General features: G+C 50.3%; 3 protein-coding genes and 1 long non-coding RNA gene across 7 annotated transcripts in view; 2 read left to right on the top strand and 2 right to left on the bottom strand.

Moving 5' to 3' along the window:
- The window catches only part of SYCP2 (synaptonemal complex protein 2), a 78,683-nt gene extending 75,331 nt beyond the window's left edge, over nucleotides 1-3,352 (bottom strand). For 2 of the 4 annotated variants that reach the window (XM_086702618.1, XM_086702615.1), the window contains exon 1: nucleotides 2,644-2,747. The gene's annotated coding sequence lies outside the window, so the exon portion shown is untranslated. Of the gene's footprint in view, nucleotides 1-2,643; nucleotides 2,748-3,334 lie in introns of those variants that run through there. The other 2 variants (XM_086702617.1, XM_086702619.1) reach the window with 2 other exon arrangements.
- LOC147582855 (uncharacterized) lies at nucleotides 3,025-4,166 on the top strand. Its single transcript, XR_015249577.1, has 2 exons — nucleotides 3,025-3,420; nucleotides 3,601-4,166. It is a non-coding gene; the product is annotated as an uncharacterized LOC147582855 (long non-coding RNA).
- Nucleotides 4,167-5,234: 1,068 nt separating this feature from the next.
- Nucleotides 5,235-9,329, bottom strand: PPP1R3D (protein phosphatase 1 regulatory subunit 3D). Its single transcript, XM_086702620.1, has one exon. The coding sequence runs from the start codon at nucleotides 8,413-8,415 to the stop codon at nucleotides 7,522-7,524; it is 894 nt and encodes a 297-aa protein (XP_086558746.1). The 5' UTR covers nucleotides 8,416-9,329; the 3' UTR covers nucleotides 5,235-7,521.
- Nucleotides 8,870-17,663, top strand: FAM217B (family with sequence similarity 217 member B). The gene is made up of 4 exons (XM_086702622.1): nucleotides 8,870-9,024; nucleotides 10,575-10,689; nucleotides 10,811-10,896; nucleotides 13,280-17,663. Exon 4 carries the CDS (start codon nucleotides 13,284-13,286, stop codon nucleotides 14,391-14,393), a length of 1,110 nt encoding a protein of 369 aa, XP_086558748.1. The 5' UTR covers nucleotides 8,870-9,024; nucleotides 10,575-10,689; nucleotides 10,811-10,896; nucleotides 13,280-13,283; the 3' UTR covers nucleotides 14,394-17,663.
- The last annotated feature ends 1,074 nt before the right edge of the window (nucleotides 17,664-18,737 follow it).

An 18,737-nucleotide genomic window follows, 5' to 3' on the forward strand; every position in this document is an offset into this window, starting at 1 on the left:
AAGAGGTAAACTAGTTGATAACTGGTATTAGGAAAACTGACTTACCACGTGAAAACAAATTAGACCTCTATCTCCCACCATTCACAAAAATAAAGTCTAGATGAATTAACTATCCAATGTAGTAAGTGTTTAAAAACTACTAGAAGGAATACATACAGGAGAATATCCCAATGACCTTGAAATACAGAGGCATCTAAGACACAAAAAGTATAAAGCATAAATATAGGAGCTTTTTGTACATCATTGTCTCTCTCTTACACACACACACAATTTTATTAAGGAGCACACAGGAATCTCTATTCATTCAGAATCCAGAACTGGCCCAGCAAGTCCTAGAGCCACGAACACATTAATTCTTGTAATTCACCACCTTCAGGCCCCAGAGAAACACTTTCCTTGCCTACGCCCTTGGAAGAAGGGGACTTTAGTTAATTACACTATTCTGTTTATTTTATATACCTTAGAATCTTCTATTTTAAAAGTGTAAAGGCTGGGGGGAGGCTAAAACAATGCTGAGAAGGTTGCAGGTTGTGCTGACACTGACACTTTTGTTTCTGCTTTAGAATGGAGGTAGAATTTAAGAAACCTAAGTGCTCAAGTATGAGGAAAGACATTAATTCACTGTCAAATCCTTCTGTTAGCAGAACAAGAATACAGCTGATTCTTGCATAATGAAGAACTGATCCTTAACAGTGCCAAATGCCCATTTTCTTGCTTTTCTTTGCATTTCAACTTGTGGCTCTACAAGTACCAGCAACTCCGTGCACAGCTGCGCATGGTGACTGAGGAACATCTTGTAGTTCTAAGCGATTCATAGTATTCTTTAATTTGTACACATGTAAATCTAGACATAAATTGCATGAGCATAATATGGATTCTATCATAGCAGAGGGCAAGTAAACACTAGAATAATGACTAAGTTTATGTTTATAAAAAATTTAGTAAGATTCAATTATTCAAAAATAATTTCAGCATTATTAAAAGAATTTTAAGATTAATGTTCATTAATAATTTGTATTTTATCTTAATCTTAAGAGAATTTTAATATTTCAAAAATTTTTAAGGAAAAGTATTTTTATACTATGTCATGTTCCTATGACAATATTCTCAAATTAGATTTTGAAAGCAATTACATATTGTTTTAATCCTTAAATCATACTGTCCATAAAACACAAAAGTAAAAGTCTTGATTGTAACATATTGGTGATTTATCCAAAATTAAAAATTATGGCATATATAACTTCTGACTTACATAGATCGATATTTCATTACCTATCCAAAATTCACCAGTCCATCACCAAAGATTCAGTTAATCTTTGATATTTTGCCAACATTCAATCAGAAAAATAATAGCTTTACACATATTTGTCTATTTTATTGCGATGAAGGTATATCTGTAAAACTGAAGACTAGAACATTTTATTTAACATTTGAAAACTTGGTTAAAAAGTTTAAATACTTAAAATATATTTTAGGGACATCAATTTGTACTCTTTTCCTAGGGCCAGCAACTTTGGGGGCAGGCATGCCTACGTCCTTATTGCTTTTCTGCCTCCCCAAATAAAACAATTTGGATTTGAATCTAAAATGTACTTTACGAAGTACTCTTGAGACGTGAAATACAGCAAAAATCACTTATGGCCAAGAGGCACAAAAATGCTAACAAGATGGTTTAGTTCCTAGACTACCTTCCTGCAAGATGTCAGCCAAGGAAAACTGATTAGGATCTACGCAGGTCGATTGAAAGGGAGAAAACTAAACAATCCGGTGACCTGTCCCTCCGTCGCAAGGCCGAATGCCTACTGGCCTCAAGAGAGCCAAAAACTGAGCACCGTTCATTAAACAAGCCAGACATTTGCAGCTGAGCGATTAAGGCCGACTCTAGAAGGAAACAAAGGGGATACACTCAACTGCCAGAACGAGTGACCCCCTCCTAAAATATCCTTCCGAGGTACCACGCAACAGAACGGGAACACCAAGAGGACGTAAGAAACCCGGCACAGAACACTTTTCACAGAGAGTGTGGGGCTGTGTGTCCAAGCAGGCTTTGAGCCCCGGTCCACTTAGGGGCAAGACAGAACCAGTGAGGTGATGGATGCGAACACGCAGGCGGATGAGGACGGAGGTTTGAGAAACGACCAGACAACTTGACAAACAGGAGGGGCGTGTACTTTCCCCGCAAAGCTGAACAGACACTTAGCAGCCTGGGATCAACACAAGGTCCCCTCCAGCACCGGCCCGACGGCTCACATTTACAAATGCAAAGAGGAGGCCGACCCCGCCCGAGGGACGGGAGGAAGGGGCGGGGGGGTGCGCGACGGGGGACGGGGGCGGGGGCGACGGGATGGAGACAAGGGAGGACGGGGGAAGGGGGAGGAGGACCGGGGGGGGGGGCTGGAGACCCGGGATACGGGGTGGGGAACGGGGTAGACGGGAGGGCAGGGGGTGGGGGTAGGGTCGGGGGTCTGGGAAACGGGAGGACGGGTGCGCGCGGGGGGCCGGGTGGGGGTGACGGGGTGGAGGGGCCCGGTGGGGGTGACGGGGTGGGCGGGCCGGGGGGCCTAAAGGACGGGAGAGGAGCGAGCACCACCTTTCTGAAATGTTCACCCCAACTGTGTCATCAAACCCCCGTGATGGTATTACCATGGAGGCCAGCACGCGCTCCCATTTTATCCGAGCAGGGCAGGCGGCGCTCAGGGAGAAGGCCGCATGGGGCACGCAAGGCCAGGGAGGGGAGCACGTTGGCCACCGCTAGCCGGCGCGCGGAAACGGCACCCGCAGATGGAAGCGCTACCAGCCCAGCCCCGCACCCCAGCGGGGAGCGCGGACCACCCCGCCACACCCACGCCAACGGCGGCCAGCACGCCCCCACCGGCGTCCCCCGACAGGCGGCACGCGGACCCGGCGGGGCCCCGCCCGGATCCTCCCGGCCCACACCTGCCACACCCACGCCTGGGCTGCCGGCACGCCCCCACCGGCGTCCCTCGAGGGGCGCAGCGCCGACCCGACCCCGCCCAGCTCCGCCCCGCCCAGCTCCTCCCGGCCCACTGCGCGATCTGCGCGAGGCCGGCCCGGCGGGGTCCGCCTCGCAATCCCGCCACCGCGCCGCCCAAGTCGTTTTCACAACGGCTCCGCCTCAACCGTCGGGAGATGGCCGCCCCCACCCCCGGCCCCGCCGCCAGAGGCCGGCCCGGTGCCGCGGTCCTTCTCCACACAGCCCCGCCCATCAGGGTGGCCCGCCACGGCCCCCGGCCCAACCTGCCTCCGCGTCGCGCCCACGGAGCCGCCGTTACGGTCGCCGCCCCGCCCCGCGTCTCAGGCCTCAGCACCTCACCTCAGGAGGCCGACGGAGAGCGGGAAGCGTCTGCCCAATCGGCGCCGCCTGCGTGCGGGACCCCGTCCTATCAGCGCGGCACGCAGGCCAGGCTCCGCCCCCCGTGCCCGTCAGCGACGCCGGGGTCGCCTGAGTCGGGGGGGGGGACGGGGGGGGGCGCGACTCCTGGCCTTACTGGGTAGGTGGACTGCGGCGCCTAGGCCACGAGCCCTGCCCCTGCCCCGGCCTCGCGGACGCGCCCCAGGAGCCCTGACTCGCCTCTGCAGGATGCCGGTCGGCCCCAGGAGACTCCCTGTATATCCACCACCACTCTGGACGTCGACGGCTGGACGGGGCCGCAGAGACCCGGGGTACCAGCCTAACCCGCGAGGCGGGCGAGGGTCCGACTCCCTGGAGGAACACACACTGTGGCCCGCGGACGACCGCAGAGGCAGGGCGGACGGGTCCCCACTGACTCTCGCGTACTGCCCCTGCTGCTTGACTTTACGGGCCGGCCACCTGCTCTACCCGGCCACGCCCCCGGAGGTCACGCCCTGAAGACCACGCCCCCTGGCGCCCCGCCCCCGCCCCGCCCCGCCCCGCCCCGCCCCCATCTTCATTTCCTAGAAGCAGGAGGTGCCAGGTTCTGCTGTCCTCATTAGCCAAACCCCAGACTCCTGAGGGGCACCAGGCCCAGGCCATCTAGGGGCGGTACTGGGCACAGTCATCGACAATATATTCCAGGCTGTTAGAATATTTCCATTTGAAGTGTCAGTTTAAACGATAAGATCAATGGATGCTTGGTGTTTAAAAACATACATGGATACAGCAGACAAGCACTTCAAAATTTAAACTACTGATTTCTCATCTTGCCACTTTTTAGTAGAGAGAAAAAAATAATTGTCCTTTCTATTGTTTCATGTGTCTGGAAAGCATAAGGATTGTTTAGTAATACCACATGGAAGATCAAAGCAGATCAACTTAATCTTACTTGAATTGTTTTTAAATGAGTTTTTAGAATGTGGTGTTAGATGGAAAAACCTCATCAATCAATCACAATTGGACTTTCAGTTAAATTTAACAAGCACTTATTGGGAACACCCCATCACAGGGCAGAGCAGGTGGATTCTGGTATAGGTTTGCATGCTGACTTTGCTCCTTACCAGCTGTGGGTCTTTCGAAGAATTAAGCCTCTCTGAGCTTCATTCTCATCAGCTAAGAAAATAGGGGCATTATCTACCTGGTAATTTTCAGAGTCTAATGAAATCAATACATGCAGTAGCTATCACTGTGGGCAAGCCAGTGAGAATGAGTGAGTGCACAATAAATGTCACAGTTTCCTTCCCCTACGTGCCAGGCTCTGCACCGGGTGAGGGAAGGCAGATACACACTCATCACTCCATACACAGGATTCAGTAAGCACTGAAAGAACAGAATAACTATCCCATACCCTACATTCCCTTAGAGCTTTCTTCCTATGTTAGCATCCACCTGGCATAAAGATTGTATCTCACGGGGCGCCTGGGTGGCTCAGTCGGTTGGGCGACCGACTTCGGCTCAGGTCATGATCTCACGGCTTGTGATTTCGCGCTCCGCATCAGGCTCTGTGCGGACAGCTCGGAGCCTGGAGCCTGCTTCTGATTATGTGTCTCCTTCTCTCTCTGCCCCTCCCCCACTCATGCTCTGTCTCTCTCTGTCTCAGAAATAAACATTAAAAAAATTAAAAAAAAAAACTATCTCAGTTTCTCAAAGACATACACAACTGTGCTGAAGCTGAGGTACAATCACAATTCTTTTTTGGTAAGGCCCTAAATTTGATAGTGCTTTAGGAAGGACAACACATATATGAAATGATTTAAACAAACAAGAAGTTTCTCAAGTCTTTTTTCTGTATTAGACCACAAGAAAAACATTCATCAGATAACAATGTATGCACATACTTTAATATTTAGGCTTGAGTGAAATCATCTTAAGTGACATTAAAATATGTTTGGGGAGACAACCCCACAATTGCACAATCCACTGCAAAATTTTAACATGTAAGCAATATAACTGTGTTAGGGTCTGAAAGTTCTCCTTAAGCTGAACTTTTATCAACTCCTGAATCAACTAGGCAGGTATATTTAAGTTTTTAAATTTTTAAATGTTGATTTTTTTAAAGGCACGTTGAGGTTCTCTTAATATCGAAGACAAAACATTTACTTTATATTCTGTGACCAGAACCTTTTTGGCAAGTGACTGTCACATGGATAAGATTCTTACATGCCTTTACACAACAATACATTTGGCAGCTCTAACTCTTACACCTGAATACTCTGGACAATTGTCTTGCATTCTGGGCTGGGGCCAACGACACAGCAGCCAAGGCTCTCACAGGCTTGCTGACCTAATTGGACAGTTTGTTAAACAGCAGGAAATGGAACCAGGCTTCTGTCTCTCTTGCATATCAATGTAGTGCACAGTGCTAATAACCAAAGGTTGTTCAATTTAATTACAATACCTTAAATCAAAATTCAGTGTTGTTATTATCAAAAGGTACCAAAGAACGCCATCCCTCTTCTTGGAATTTCAGAAACCCAGAAGTTGCAGTTATAAAAACAAGTTGGTTAAAAGGCAAAACACATCTTTTACATATTGATTTGATAAGTGTCAGTAAGTATTCAAAAATTTAGAGTGAATTTATTCTATCACAGATTCATCCCACCGGTTTCAGCTGTATCAGAACCAAACATCACAAGCTGGAGACCCTGTTCATATTAGCTGGGTTTTCACACCCTCAGTGCTGGCATCTGCTGTCAGAAACCACCACTCAGCACCAAAAGAAATGATCAGCGCCTTGCTGGGTGTTTGAAGTCATTGTGGCATTCAGCAGGGGACAATGGCCTTGACTTCTTGGAGATTTAAAAAACAAAACAAAACAAAGAAGACAAAGCATTTAACAGTTTAAAAACTGGGGGGGGGGGGGGGGGGGAAGCCCAGACGGATGTTAGAAACTCTATCTGAAGGCACAAGGATGTTAGAAACTCTATCTGAATAAAGTTGGCAGATAGCTGATAAAACTGGGCATATATAAATACAACTTAAAACGATTAAAAAGTATAAATGTTTGTGACTTTTTTCCTCTAGGGCTCTGGCTATTGATGAAAACACCTTCTAGTTCCACTTGGTAACCTGACTTCTGAAATATGACTGCTGGGAATTTTCTGACACTTAAGCAGACATAAAAAAGAGTCACCTTAATCATCAAAAAGGTAATTGCAAAGGGCATTGTTGCCTGAAATTACTCCATAGAGCTGTCTGGAAATTGAAATAACTTAAGGCAGAATTTCTTAAAATGTTTAGGTAGTCTCAACCTAAACAGAATGGCCTGATCACATGCAGATACAGAACTGTCAAACACGAAGAAGGGAAACTCACAAAGAGAGAAGAGAGACTCCAAGAGAAGGGGCTGTTTGGCTAGTTTAAAAGTTAAGCTTTTCCCTCTTCCTTGGCTCTTCCTTTCCTTTTCCACGGCCTAACCAGGGCAGCCTGAACTCCCAGGAATGGTTGTATGATGACTGATGAGGCATAAATTTCTTGCCTATTAATAGTTTCCCACTGTTAGAGGTCTACAGGCTTTGGCAAGCAAACCTAGTCTCAGGTTTTCCTTGTCCCAGGGCAGAAATGCCTCAAGGAACGACGGTGGGAGTCACACCATGCGTTCTGTTTACAATGGGCACAAACACACCAGACTGACTTATTCTTTAGCTTGTTAAACCCAGAATGTTCCTGAGAAGGCATCCAGTAAGGGTAAAATGTTCCAACATCACAATGATAATAAATAACAGCTACGTTTACAGAGACCCAATCAGGACACATGCACAAGCCACAGGCCTTTCCAAAAAACAAACCAACTGACCCCACCTGGACCGTCGCCGGAGGGGCCAACACTGCCATGCATCTCCCCCCCCTCCCCCCCCGCCCCCAGCACCCTCCCCCCACCCCGGGCGTGACACTACTCGGCCTTCTGGCCACCTGAGGCTACTTTTTGAGACCTAGCGACACAGGCAGTTCAAGTAGAAGATGGGAAGGGCCACTTCCCAGGGACCCTGCAGCGGGAAAGGAGGTCAGAAGACTCAGGCAGGGGGTGGCGTGTGAGGAAGCGTCGCCGCCTGGCCCGGAGTGCCCAGCGTGGGAACCACTGCGGGGCGGCCTTAGAGGGGACTCGCTCAGATGAAGTGGATCCAGCTCTCTTCGCACTCCCCGCGAGGCATGTGCAGCGCGTGGTTGCGGCACGTGAGGCTGTAGTCTCGGCCGTGGTTGTTGTCCCAGTACTCGGCGCCGGCCACTCGGTAGCGGAGCGCGAAGTGCACGCGCGAGCCGAGCTCCAGCAGGAAGGGAGGCACCGGGAAGCCGAAGGCGAAGACATCCTCTGTGCCCGCTGCGCCCGCGGGCCCGCGCCACCTGGCCACCGCCTCGTGCGCGCTGCGCCAGTCTGAGAAGGTGTAGCGCACCGCCACCTGCTTCTCGAAGGCCACGTTGCGCACGCGCACCGTGCCGCTGATGCCCAGGTCCGAGCAGGTGACGCGCTCCAGACAGACGAGCTGCCGCCCCAGGCGCTCGCCGAAGTCCGCGGCCTCGACGGGCGGCGGGAAGTCGGGGACCAGGCACTGCAGGGTGAACTCCAGGTCCTGGCTGCTGCAGCACAGGTCCGAGTTGATGGCGAGGCGCGACAGCACGTGCAGCGGCACCGACGGGTCTTCGCCCGCGTTGAACACCTTGACCTGCGCCAGCTCCAGGCCCAGCGCGTCGGCGAAGCGCACGTGGAGCTGCCGGCTGCAGCCCGGCCGGCAGGCGGCTCCCGGCGCGCCCCCGGCCTTCTGGCGGCGCTCGGGCGAGCTGGGCAGCGAGCGCGCCCGCCGCAGGATGATGGGCCGAAGCGGGGGGTCGCAGCCGGACCGCTCCGGAGGTGGCGGCGGCGCGCGGCCCGGGCTCCCGGGGGGCCTGCAGGGCCGTGGCTCCCGGGCCGTGCCGCCGTCCAGGTCTGAGAGGCAGCTGAGGCTCCGCGGGGCGGGCTTCCGGGGCCCCGGGACCGGCGTCGCCGGGCCGAGACCTCCGGACATGGCCCGGCCAGCCGTCGGGCTACGGGGAGGGGGAAACGAGGGGCGGCCTCCGGACCCCGCGCCCCCTACCTCGGGGTCCCCGCCGGGCCGGAACGGCAGCGTGCAGGGAGCGTCTAGGGCGGGCTGCGCTCTCCCCTCGCCCGCCACCGCGCCCCCCCCGAGTCCTGGCGCGGGTCTTCCGCCTCCGGCAGCGAGAAAGGAGCTCGTCTGCAGACAGAGGAGTGCTTTTTCTCCAGGGGAGAGGAGGTTTTTCCGGGCGCCCCCGGGAGCGCGGGGTGGCGCCTCCCTTTGGCCGCCTCGGAGCTTCTCGGGGGCGGGGGTGGGGGGGAAGGCTGCGTCCGTGGAGCCGCCCCTCCCGCCTTCCCCGCCCGCTGCGTTACTTACATGGCTGCAACTTGTCGGGGCGCAACTTCCCGGCGAGCCTGCGCCCCGCCCCTCGTGACGCCGCCGCGCGCCCGCCCCGCCGGTGGGGCGCAGCCCCGGAGCCCGCCGTGCCGCGCGCCGCCGCCTCCCGGCCCTGCCGCAGCGCGCCGCAGTCCGACCTCCGCGCCCGGCGCCGGGAAGGCCGGCGGACGGCCTCGTCACGTGTCCTCGGCGACCGCGGAACAGGTCTGATCCATTTCTGTCTGCGTCTGCCCGGCCCCTGCGCCTATCGACCGTAGATCTGTGTCTGCACACGCGGAGGACGAGGAAGATGCCTGCCGCGGGCCCTTGGATTTCTGGGTTACTGGGGGTGGGGTGGGGGGTGAACGCAAAATGTGGCCTCCCCGGGAGCTGGTCCCCGGGCCAATTTGAAGTCTCTGGGCTAGCCAGCTCTTTGGACGTGTGCACTGCAATGCAACCTGGAACCCCGTCCAGATCCAGGGAGCCTCGCTGCGTAGAGGACAGGCGACCTGACCACACATCACCCACAATGCTTTGCCGCCCAGACGGCAGGCCAGTTCCCTGGAGGGTGGGGAGGGGCCGGTGCTGCCTCTGTCCGTCTCCTGGCGCCTAGCCTGAGAGGAAGATGTGGGAAGGCGAGTTAATGCCCTGTGATGAATTATGCAGCTGCCCTTAGTCAGCCGCTGGCGCTTGGGAAGCAGTTTTGTAGCCAGTCTCAGACTTGTAGCTTTGTTCCAATGCAAGCCTGAACCATCAGGGAACCCGGGAGCTTGCTTTCTGCATCTTAGGACCCTACAAGCGGTCCTTTCCTGTGTCACTCAGTAATGTGCCCAGAAAACGCTGCCGCTTATGGTGCAGAGCATGCCAGGTGAAATGAAGCGGGGGAAAAGGTGGAAGTGCACGTTCCCGACAGCAGTTTGGGGCCAGGCGTTGTGGAGGGGCCCTTTTCGCTGTCCGGAGGGAGAAAGCAGAAGGAAAACCAAACTATTGAAGGAGGGCTGGTAAAGGGAAGAACCTTTTCTACATCTCAGATGAACCCAGCCTGTTGATTGTGATAGAAGTCATTAACTGTGAGAGCCTGAAAAGGCACACATACTTACGAAAAGTAATACAGCAGAATTTCAGGAGGACAAAAGAGTCTTCTATAATCCCACCTTTTTTTCTGTTTTACAGAGGCAGGGGATATTATGAAAGACAATATTCACTTTGAAATCAGGGCACTTTTTGTAGGCCACCCACTGAAAATCAGGGAAAGCAGCATTCTCCATGTGAGTCAACAGAGATAGCATTATGTGATAGGTATTACTAGATTGACAATCTTTTACTGGATTGATGTGATCGAAAAGGCAGGAGGATTAAAGGGGAGCTTCCCTAATAGTTTTAGTTCTGTGAGAGCAGGGATATGTGCATTTTCTAGGCTCTCCTGTAATTGTTGAATGAATGAATGAGTGGACATGGGAGATTGGAGTAATACCTGACCTTAATTAGCCCTGCAAATTTCCTGAAGGTGTTATTTCCAAGGAGACTCTGTGTGTATGTGAGGAGAGAGAGAAGGATTCCATTGGCAGCATTTATAGTGGTCTGATTTTGTATCTAATATCCACCGTGAAAAATAAACAAGCAAAAAAGATGAAACTATAAACAGAAGGCAATACCCCCCACCAACATTTCAATACTATGCAAATATTTCAAAACAAACAAGTGAAAACCAGCCCAGTACTGGTGGCAGAGCCGTTTGCAATCCATACTTACCTACCATGTTCTGTTACTTCTAGTTCCGGTGGCCTGGAGGAGTCCTTTGCAAATATAAGAGGAATAAAGAAGTCACTTCCCCAGCTGTCATCATCTGCCAACAGATTGAGCAAGAATATTTCAAGCACTACAGAAAAGGTGATGTAAATTTTGAGGGGAAATCTTACTTAGATTTGTTTTGCTGTTTTGTTTGGGGTGTGTGTGTGTGTGTGTGTGTGTGTGTGTTCATGGTATTTATTACTGCATGTCTGTTTTTTAGACAGTCCATCAAACCCTAGATGATGATCAGCCATGTGATTTTTTCAAGAAAGGGAATCGGGTGAATCAGTGTCGTCAGAAAAGCAGGTAAATAATTTTAATTGCTTTCTCTTGCAAATGGCACGTTATATCAGTGCTCCAGACCGAATATGTGTGGCTGGAAAAAAAAAGTAATGTCTGTGGATACGAAATATGTAGTTATGTTTTTGACCCATCAGAAATGAGTGGGCAAAGTGGTTTTAAACAGTACCAGTTAGTAAAAATTCCAGAGGCCATAATTCTGCCACTGTTAGCAGAATCTGTAATTTTAGGTAAGCCCCTTAATCATCCTTCTATGAGTGGTTCCTTTTTTATAAAACGGATATTGATAATAACTTTTATTGATATACACTGACAGAGTAAACAGAAGTTATAACGGTTTTGGTTATGAGTTCTCAGTAATGACAATTCCTTCATTCATTTTTCCAATATATATTAAGCACGTGTTAGCTATTGCACATGATTCAACACCCTCCATATTTATTAAAAAAGTAACACATTTTCGGGGCGCCTGGGTGGCGCAGTCGGTTAAGCGTCCAACTTCAGCCAGGTCACGATCTCGCGGTCCGTGAGTTCGAGCCCCGCGTCGGGCTCTGGGCTGACGGCTCAGAGCCTGGAGCCTGTTTCTGATTCTGTGTCTCCCTCTCTCTCTGCACTCCCCTCCCCTTCATGCTCTGTCTCTCTCTGTCCCAAAAATAAATAAACGTTGAAAAAAAAAAAAATTTAAAAAAAAAAAAAAAAAAGTAACACATTTTCAAACAATTGCTTAGTGTGGCAGAAACCACTGGACAGGTGACCTCTGAGCTTTCCAGAAGGCCTGTTTACTTCCCATTTTCTTTTACCCTACCTGACTTAATGTTCCTGAGAAGCATTATGAATCCTAGTGAGATGCTGTGTGTTGGGTAAAAAGAAAAGAAAGTATTTTCAACTCTGATATGAGATCCTGCCTGGGAATAAATCACCTTCGGGGGAATTGCAGCTGTGCTGGTAATGCACACAGAATCCGTCATTCCCATTTCCTGCCATTCACAAGGGAGCATGAATCCTATGTTTTTCATTCATATGGTGTTTTAAGGCACCATATGATTTTTTTTCTCTCTCATTTTAAATACGGTTTTTCTGAGTGCACTTCCTATTTGAAAACACATGAATAAGCTTTCGATGTGAGGTACAGGTTATATATGCTACACTCTTTCATGTTAAGATTTTATTTATTTATTATTGGGCCCACCTGGGTGGTTCGGTCAGTCGAGTGGCGGACTTCAGCTCAGGTCATAGATCTCACAGTTTGTGAGTTCGAGCCCTACATCGGGCTCTCGGGCTCTCTGCTGTCAGCACACAGTCTGCTATGAATCCTGTCCCTCTTCCTCGCTGACCCTCCCCTACTCACTTTCTCTGGCTCTCGAAAATAAATAAAAACATTTCTTAAAAAGATTTTATTATCTATTTTGAGAGAGAGAGTGAAAGGGGGGAGAGGAGCAAAGGGAGAGAGAGAGAGAGAGAGAGAGAGAGAGAGAGAGAGAGAATCTCCAGCAGACTCCACGCTTCAGGACTCAGTCCCACGACCCTGGGATCATGACCTGAGCTGAAATCAAGAGCGGGTTGCTCAACTGCCTGAGCCACCCAGGTGCCCCTTTCATGTTAAGATTTTAGGTGGTTCAGGCTCAGAATCACCACCAATCAGTGACTAAGTTCTTTTTTTTTTTTTTAATTTTTTTTTTTCAACGTTTATTTATTTTTGGGACAGAGAGAGACAGAGCATGAACGGGGGAGGGGCAGAGAGAGAGGGAGACACAGAATCGGAAACAGGCTCCAGGCTCCGAGCCATCAGCCCAGAGCCTGACGCGGGGCTCGAACTCACGGACCGTGAGATCGTGACCTGGCTGAAGTCGGACGCTTAACCGACTGCGCCACCCAGGCGCCCCAATCAGTGACTAAGTTCTATACAACTTGCATTTTACACCTTGTTTACTTTTCATTGAAAATAGGCTTGTCAAAGAAAGCTGTGGCTTTTACTTGTCACTGTTGTTAAACACTGTTCATCATTAACAGAACAGATTGAGAGTTTACAACAGATTTTCTCCAAGCTGGTGGGGTTTGTTTGTTTGTTTGTTTGTTTGTTTGTTTGTTTTGGAATATACACGACTGGTCTAAAATTACAAGCCCTTTAAGAACTGTCAGTGTTTTTCCTAAAGGGATCTGGTATCAGACAAAATCCACGCATCCACTCTGGGCACCTGTGTCCTGTCACGTTTCTTGAGTGGCATCCTGTGTGCCCAGTTGCTCTGTGAGCACCACCGGCTGGGCAGGGGCCATGCGGGCCTTCCTGGGGACAACCGAAACGCCACTGGCGGGTGCCTGTTGTCTGTTTAATCACCGGCAGGCCAGGTCTTGTCCAATGAACTAAGAATTACAGTTTTATCTCTCACAGCAATATGAATGCTGGCCCATCTTGGAATAAAGCACAACGTTCAAAAAACTCTTCAGGAAAAAGGCAGAGTAAATCCCAGGCACCCCAGGTGCCCCCCCATCTGCCCGTGGACAGACTCAGAGAAAGCGTTTCCCCGGAAGGCAAACCCAAAAGGAGCCCCCTGGACCCCAGGTGTCGGGGCGCCTCGGGGAACGAGCTGTTTCTCGACCTTCAGTGCATGAAAATCATGAAGGAGGGCGCAGACGAGGACGAGGACAGCGCCAGCGACTTGTCGGACTCGGAGAGAGTCCCGGTGCCGCCTTCCGCGCTCGCACCCCCGGAGCTGCACCTGCGAGCGGAGGAGATCGATGCCGCCGACCCGGACCCGGACCCCGACCCGCGGGGCACGCAGACCACCTACCGCTACGCGGACTTCCTCCCGGCCCCGTTCAGCTCCTGGGACCTCCGCGACCTGGCCGTGCCACCGGGCGCCGAGCCCAGGCCAGCGGCTCAGGGCGGCGCTGCGGGGCTGCTCGCCAGGTACATCGACAGGCTGCTCCAGCTCGAGTGGCTGCAGATGCAGACCGTGCAGGGTGAGAAGGGGAAGGGCGCCAAGGCCAGGCCTCCCACCGCCCCCGGCATGGCGGGGGCTCTGAAAAGCCCAGGCAGAAGCAAGCTGGTGGTCAGCGCTCCCGCCAGGCCTCACCAAGAGGGGGCTCCCAAGCCAGGCGCTTCCCGAAGGAGAGACCTGCACCTCGAGGAAGCCCGTCCATCCTATTACGCCTTTGACACCCCCCGCAAAGCTGTCCACGTGGCGCGGAGCGGCGGACCAAGTTCGCAGAAGCCAGCCTTGGAGGGCAGGACAGAGGAGCAGAAAAAGAAATGGAGTAAGAGCCCCAGGCCGCAGCGCCGGGACCTGCCCTGCAGTGACAGCGGCCCCCGCGCGGACAGCGGCGGTGGCGGTGCTTCGGCGCAGGCGGTGACCACCCTGGACTCCTGCGGAGCCCCCAGAGCGCAAGCTCACGGGAACCTGAAGAAGAAGGGCAGTGCCAGCACCTGCTCTCAGGCCACCATATCCAGTGAGAAGAAATTCAAAACCAATGGAGTAAAGCAAAGCACATACAGATTCAAATAATAACTGAAGTAACGAATTGCAAAGACCCGCGGATACCTAAACATGAGAGCTCTTGCACAAGTCACGATCCGGTGCATTTTAGGACATTTTATGATGACTGACATGTAAGTCGTTGACTGGCCCTTTAAGTGCATCCCCACCCTTACCCCAGCCACACTGGGCTTATTTCCAAACAAAGGTGTCTTTCAATAAGCCTTTCTTTGTCTTGACTGTCTTAAGCAAGTGAGAGCCCTTTTGAGGAAAATTTAACCAAGATCTGTGCCATATGAAGAAAATGACAGGGAAAGAGAGGTCTGAACTGGAAACAGCAGCCAGCCCACAACATAAGGCAGGCGGTAACGTTCAGCTCCCCACTTGCAGTGCGCCTGCGTGTAGAAAGTAGCGCATACGTACTGCTTTGAACCCCTGTGGGATCTGAAACGTTTGAGATCGAGTTCTTGGTGTCCTCCTCATGAGCTGTCCAAACAGAAGTTGTGTCCACTTCAGCCCGAGGAGAAGCTTCAGCTCTTTCTCAAGTTTGGGAGCGTCTCTTTTGAGCAAAGTTATGTATCACTAAGCTGCTTGCTCTTTCTAGACCATGGAATCTAGCACTTTCACAGTTGTTTTCTCTTTAAAGTATTTTAAATGTCGAGGTGGTGGGGAAGTCCGCCTTTGGAGTCTTTGTATTTACGGTTAAAGTGGTGCCAAGACTTCGTCCGGCTGTAAGTTAGCGGGTCTCGGCAGGACCGCTGCTGTTTGGTGGGAGATAAACGTGAACTTTTTGGCACCCTAGTGTTTCTGTATGCATGTGCATACATGCAGTGCATGTATGGCTTCTGGAAGAAGGTGCACAGAAAAACCACCTTTTTAGAGTTTGTACATGAAAGGCCTACAATCAGACACACACAGAGCCACATGTGACTGTCACAGTCATTCCATTACTGATTTGGATATCCTGCTGTCCGTAGTCAGTATAAAGATCTGTTTTACTTTTGCAAGAGCAGGATTTTACCACCTTGCTTCGGGGCAGAGGAGTGAGGACACATTTCAGGAGAGGGGCAATTGGATAGGAATGATAGGGATTACTGAGTGTCTTCTTAACATCCTTAGCTGGTCCCTGGCTCCCTGGCTCTCCTAGATCCTAGATGCTGCTTATTTAACTGTCCTTAAGTGATGCCTGCTTGTCCATACACTTGTGCTGTGACACAAGTCACATACAGATTCAATTCTGTTGCTACTGTGAATATCTTTAAAACCTCCGGTTGACTGCTGGATATCCAGTATGTTTTGATGACTGTAGCTGATTTTATGTCTTTAAATGATCACTCTCTTTGTTTTCATACACATGGGTTTCAATTTTTTCACCTTCGGGGCAAACTAAAAACTTGGCTCTTTTCATTTGAAAATGCATACCGGCCTGCAGGCTCCGTGGACCCTGCCATCCAAGCGCCATCTAAGATGCTTTAAGTTAATAGCCTAAGGACAAGATGCATTTGTAAATAAAACAATCATGGGCAGAAGTTCAATATTAAAGTGCCATTTTAAAATCTGACTTTGATAACGTTAAACAACATACACACATTTTCAAGGTCATTTTTTTCTTCCAAGAGTTTATGTCTAGAGTTTTACGGATTCCCTGTTAGAGTCTATCTTTCACAGCACCCTATGGGAGAAAGCATGCTCTTCACACGAAGATCTTGTACCTTTGGATGTGAACAAAGACGTGCATCCAGCGGGCATCCCTTCCCGAGTTCTCGGTGACGCTGTCACTTCCACACCCGGTGTCTGTATTGTAACTTGAAAACAGCGCTGATCTTACTTCACCTTTCTGTGCTTCCTGGGTGGCACCCCGTGTATCCTGCACCCCACCTGCTGCTCGTGAGTGCACACGGACTGGTCCTTTATACACGGCTGGTACTGCACCTCGTGCACAATCCTTTCTCTACTCAGATTTTTACACAGCTCTTGATAACATTTCAGGGCCGATAAATCTCTGTAAGCACGTTATACACACATATATATACTCCTGTTACCGATACTACGGGGTTTAGGCTGCGTCGCTGCCTTCTCTGGTAATGCTCCCTTTGGGTAGTCTTGGACACCCCCCAGGGTGAGGCTGTCGGACTTCTTTGCCTCGCGTGTGTCGGAGCCAACATGATTAAGAAATTTACAGGTGGCACCTGAGATGTTCCATTTGTTCCTTGCTCTTTGACTTGAAGTCAGTTGCCTAATTTGGGGAATAGTTATAATGTCACCTGTTGAGACCATTTTAAAAGCCTGTGAAAGTGACTTTGCCTGTTTACTTTTTTGCCTCAGGTTGATGCTTTATTTTAACCAGTATTCTTGCAACGGGATCAGGGCTCCTGATGAACCGCATAGGTTCACTGCAGAACGTAAGCACAATTTGAATTCTGTGATTTCTGGTACACATCCCCAGCACAGCCTCCTTTTGTAAACGCTGCAGACAGGAGTGTGGCCATTTTCACGCAGATGGCCCTGGCAAGTGGGAGTCGGGACCTCCTCTGGCTGGTCCGGTCGCAGCCACCGATTGTCCTGCTGGTCTGGGGACATGAGTCGTTTATTCAGCATTCAGAGAAGTGCCTCTCATTTCTGGGGAATTGTTTACATCCATGTTATGCTTCAACCAATTAAAATGATGCAAGGTAAAAAAAAAAATGTAGAGAATGTAAGAAGAATTAATTGCTTCCGGCTCAGAACCAGTGGAAAATGTAAAAACATACAAAAACAAACTGCAAAAATATATCAGTATTAGTACAGTTATTTAGATTGAGACTACATCTCAAATCTTCAATGGCTCGATTGGCCAAAGGTTCGTAAGTGACTGGGCACTTACGAGGGCAGGGTGGGTGCCCCGTGTCAGCAAAGATCGGGGGACGTGGTTGATCTCATGGCAGCTACGGGCTCAAGGGAGGAAGGTTTGGAGTGGTTCTTAAGCTATTAGGTTAGTTTCCGGAGAGACGGAAGAATCTTTACCTTTCAGGCTTTAAATATTGCCTAAGTCCTCTTTATGCTCACCTACTTGAGTGGTTAAAAACATAAAACTCTGGGTAGATGGTAGTGGATTTCACGGTAACAGAGAAGCAGTATTTATTATGCATTCACGTGCACGTACAGAGCTCCGTTTCAAATGGCCTGACTCTGTGGGGCATGTTTGTTATTTGCCGTTATGATTATCGTATGCTTGGTTTTGTACATAATAATACGGAGCGCGTGCAAGTTTTTGTGAGTCTGGATTTCTTTCCTTGAGATCAATTAAACAGTAGGAGATATCGTCTGCCTTTTTTGGATATGGTTTTGTTTCGCTTTTCGTGCAGTTCTCCTCCCGTTTGTCTCTTTTCTCCCGGATCACCTCACAGAACCACAGGGGAGGGGACTCTGCCCCAATCCTTTCTTAATACTGAGCAACGTATGTGACAACATGACTGGATGCACCTGAGAACCACTGCCGGTGTGTTTTTGAGTCCCTCTTCCTCTTATACCCCCAGAAGGTGCTGAACTGAATTTCCGGGATGGAAATTCAGTAAAAGCAAAATGGCATGTGACAGAAGGGGCTCACATTTAGCTTGCACGTCTAGGACTGAGCGCCTGCTGTCCCAAGGAGGGCACCTGGGTGACGCAGACATTCCGAAAGGCCCTTTGCTCCTTCATCTAAACTCTTTGCTCCTTCTTCTAAATTCATATCTGGCAAGGAGGTGCATTCTTTTGAGTCTACTGAATAGGGGTATTTAGAAAAAAAATTTTTAACATTTATTTTTGAGACACAGAGACAGAGTGTGAGCAGGGGAGGGGCAGAGAGAGGGGGAGACACAGAATCCGAAGCAGGCTCCAGGCTCCAAGCTGTGAGCACAGAGCCTGACATGGGGCTTGAACTCATGACCTGAGCCGAAGTCAGATGCTTCGACTAAGCCGCCCAGTCGCCCCCAAATCGTGGTGGTTTAAAAAATAATTTTGGGGGTGTTAAGAATTCAACTGAGAAAATTTTATCGATCTTCCTGGCTTTATTTAATGATGCATGAGTCAGGCAGCATCCCATCCAGCAGATGGAAAGGAGCCCCAAGGTACGTCCAAAAGGGAAGGACTTTTATAGGCAGAAGGGAGTGGGCACGAGGAAATTGTACAAGGTCACTTTCACTTCTGGGGTGGCCAAGGTCTTACCAGGCGGATGGCCTCACTAGTGCCGATCACATGACTCCTGACTATCTGGTTTAAGATCCTGCTCTGGGAGAGACAAGACTGCGAGTAAAGCAGTCTTGGGTTCAGTGACGGGCCGGTAGGCTTGTTATCCGGGGGGTTAAAAATAAGTTTTTGGTAGTTTGAAAATTAACCACGTTGGAAGTTTTAAGT

The sequence above is a fragment of the Puma concolor genome, chromosome A3 (assembly GCF_028749965.1).
Source record: "Puma concolor isolate L17-30 chromosome A3, mPumCon1.1.hap2, whole genome shotgun sequence".
Classification (NCBI taxonomy): domain Eukaryota; kingdom Metazoa; phylum Chordata; class Mammalia; order Carnivora; family Felidae; genus Puma; species Puma concolor.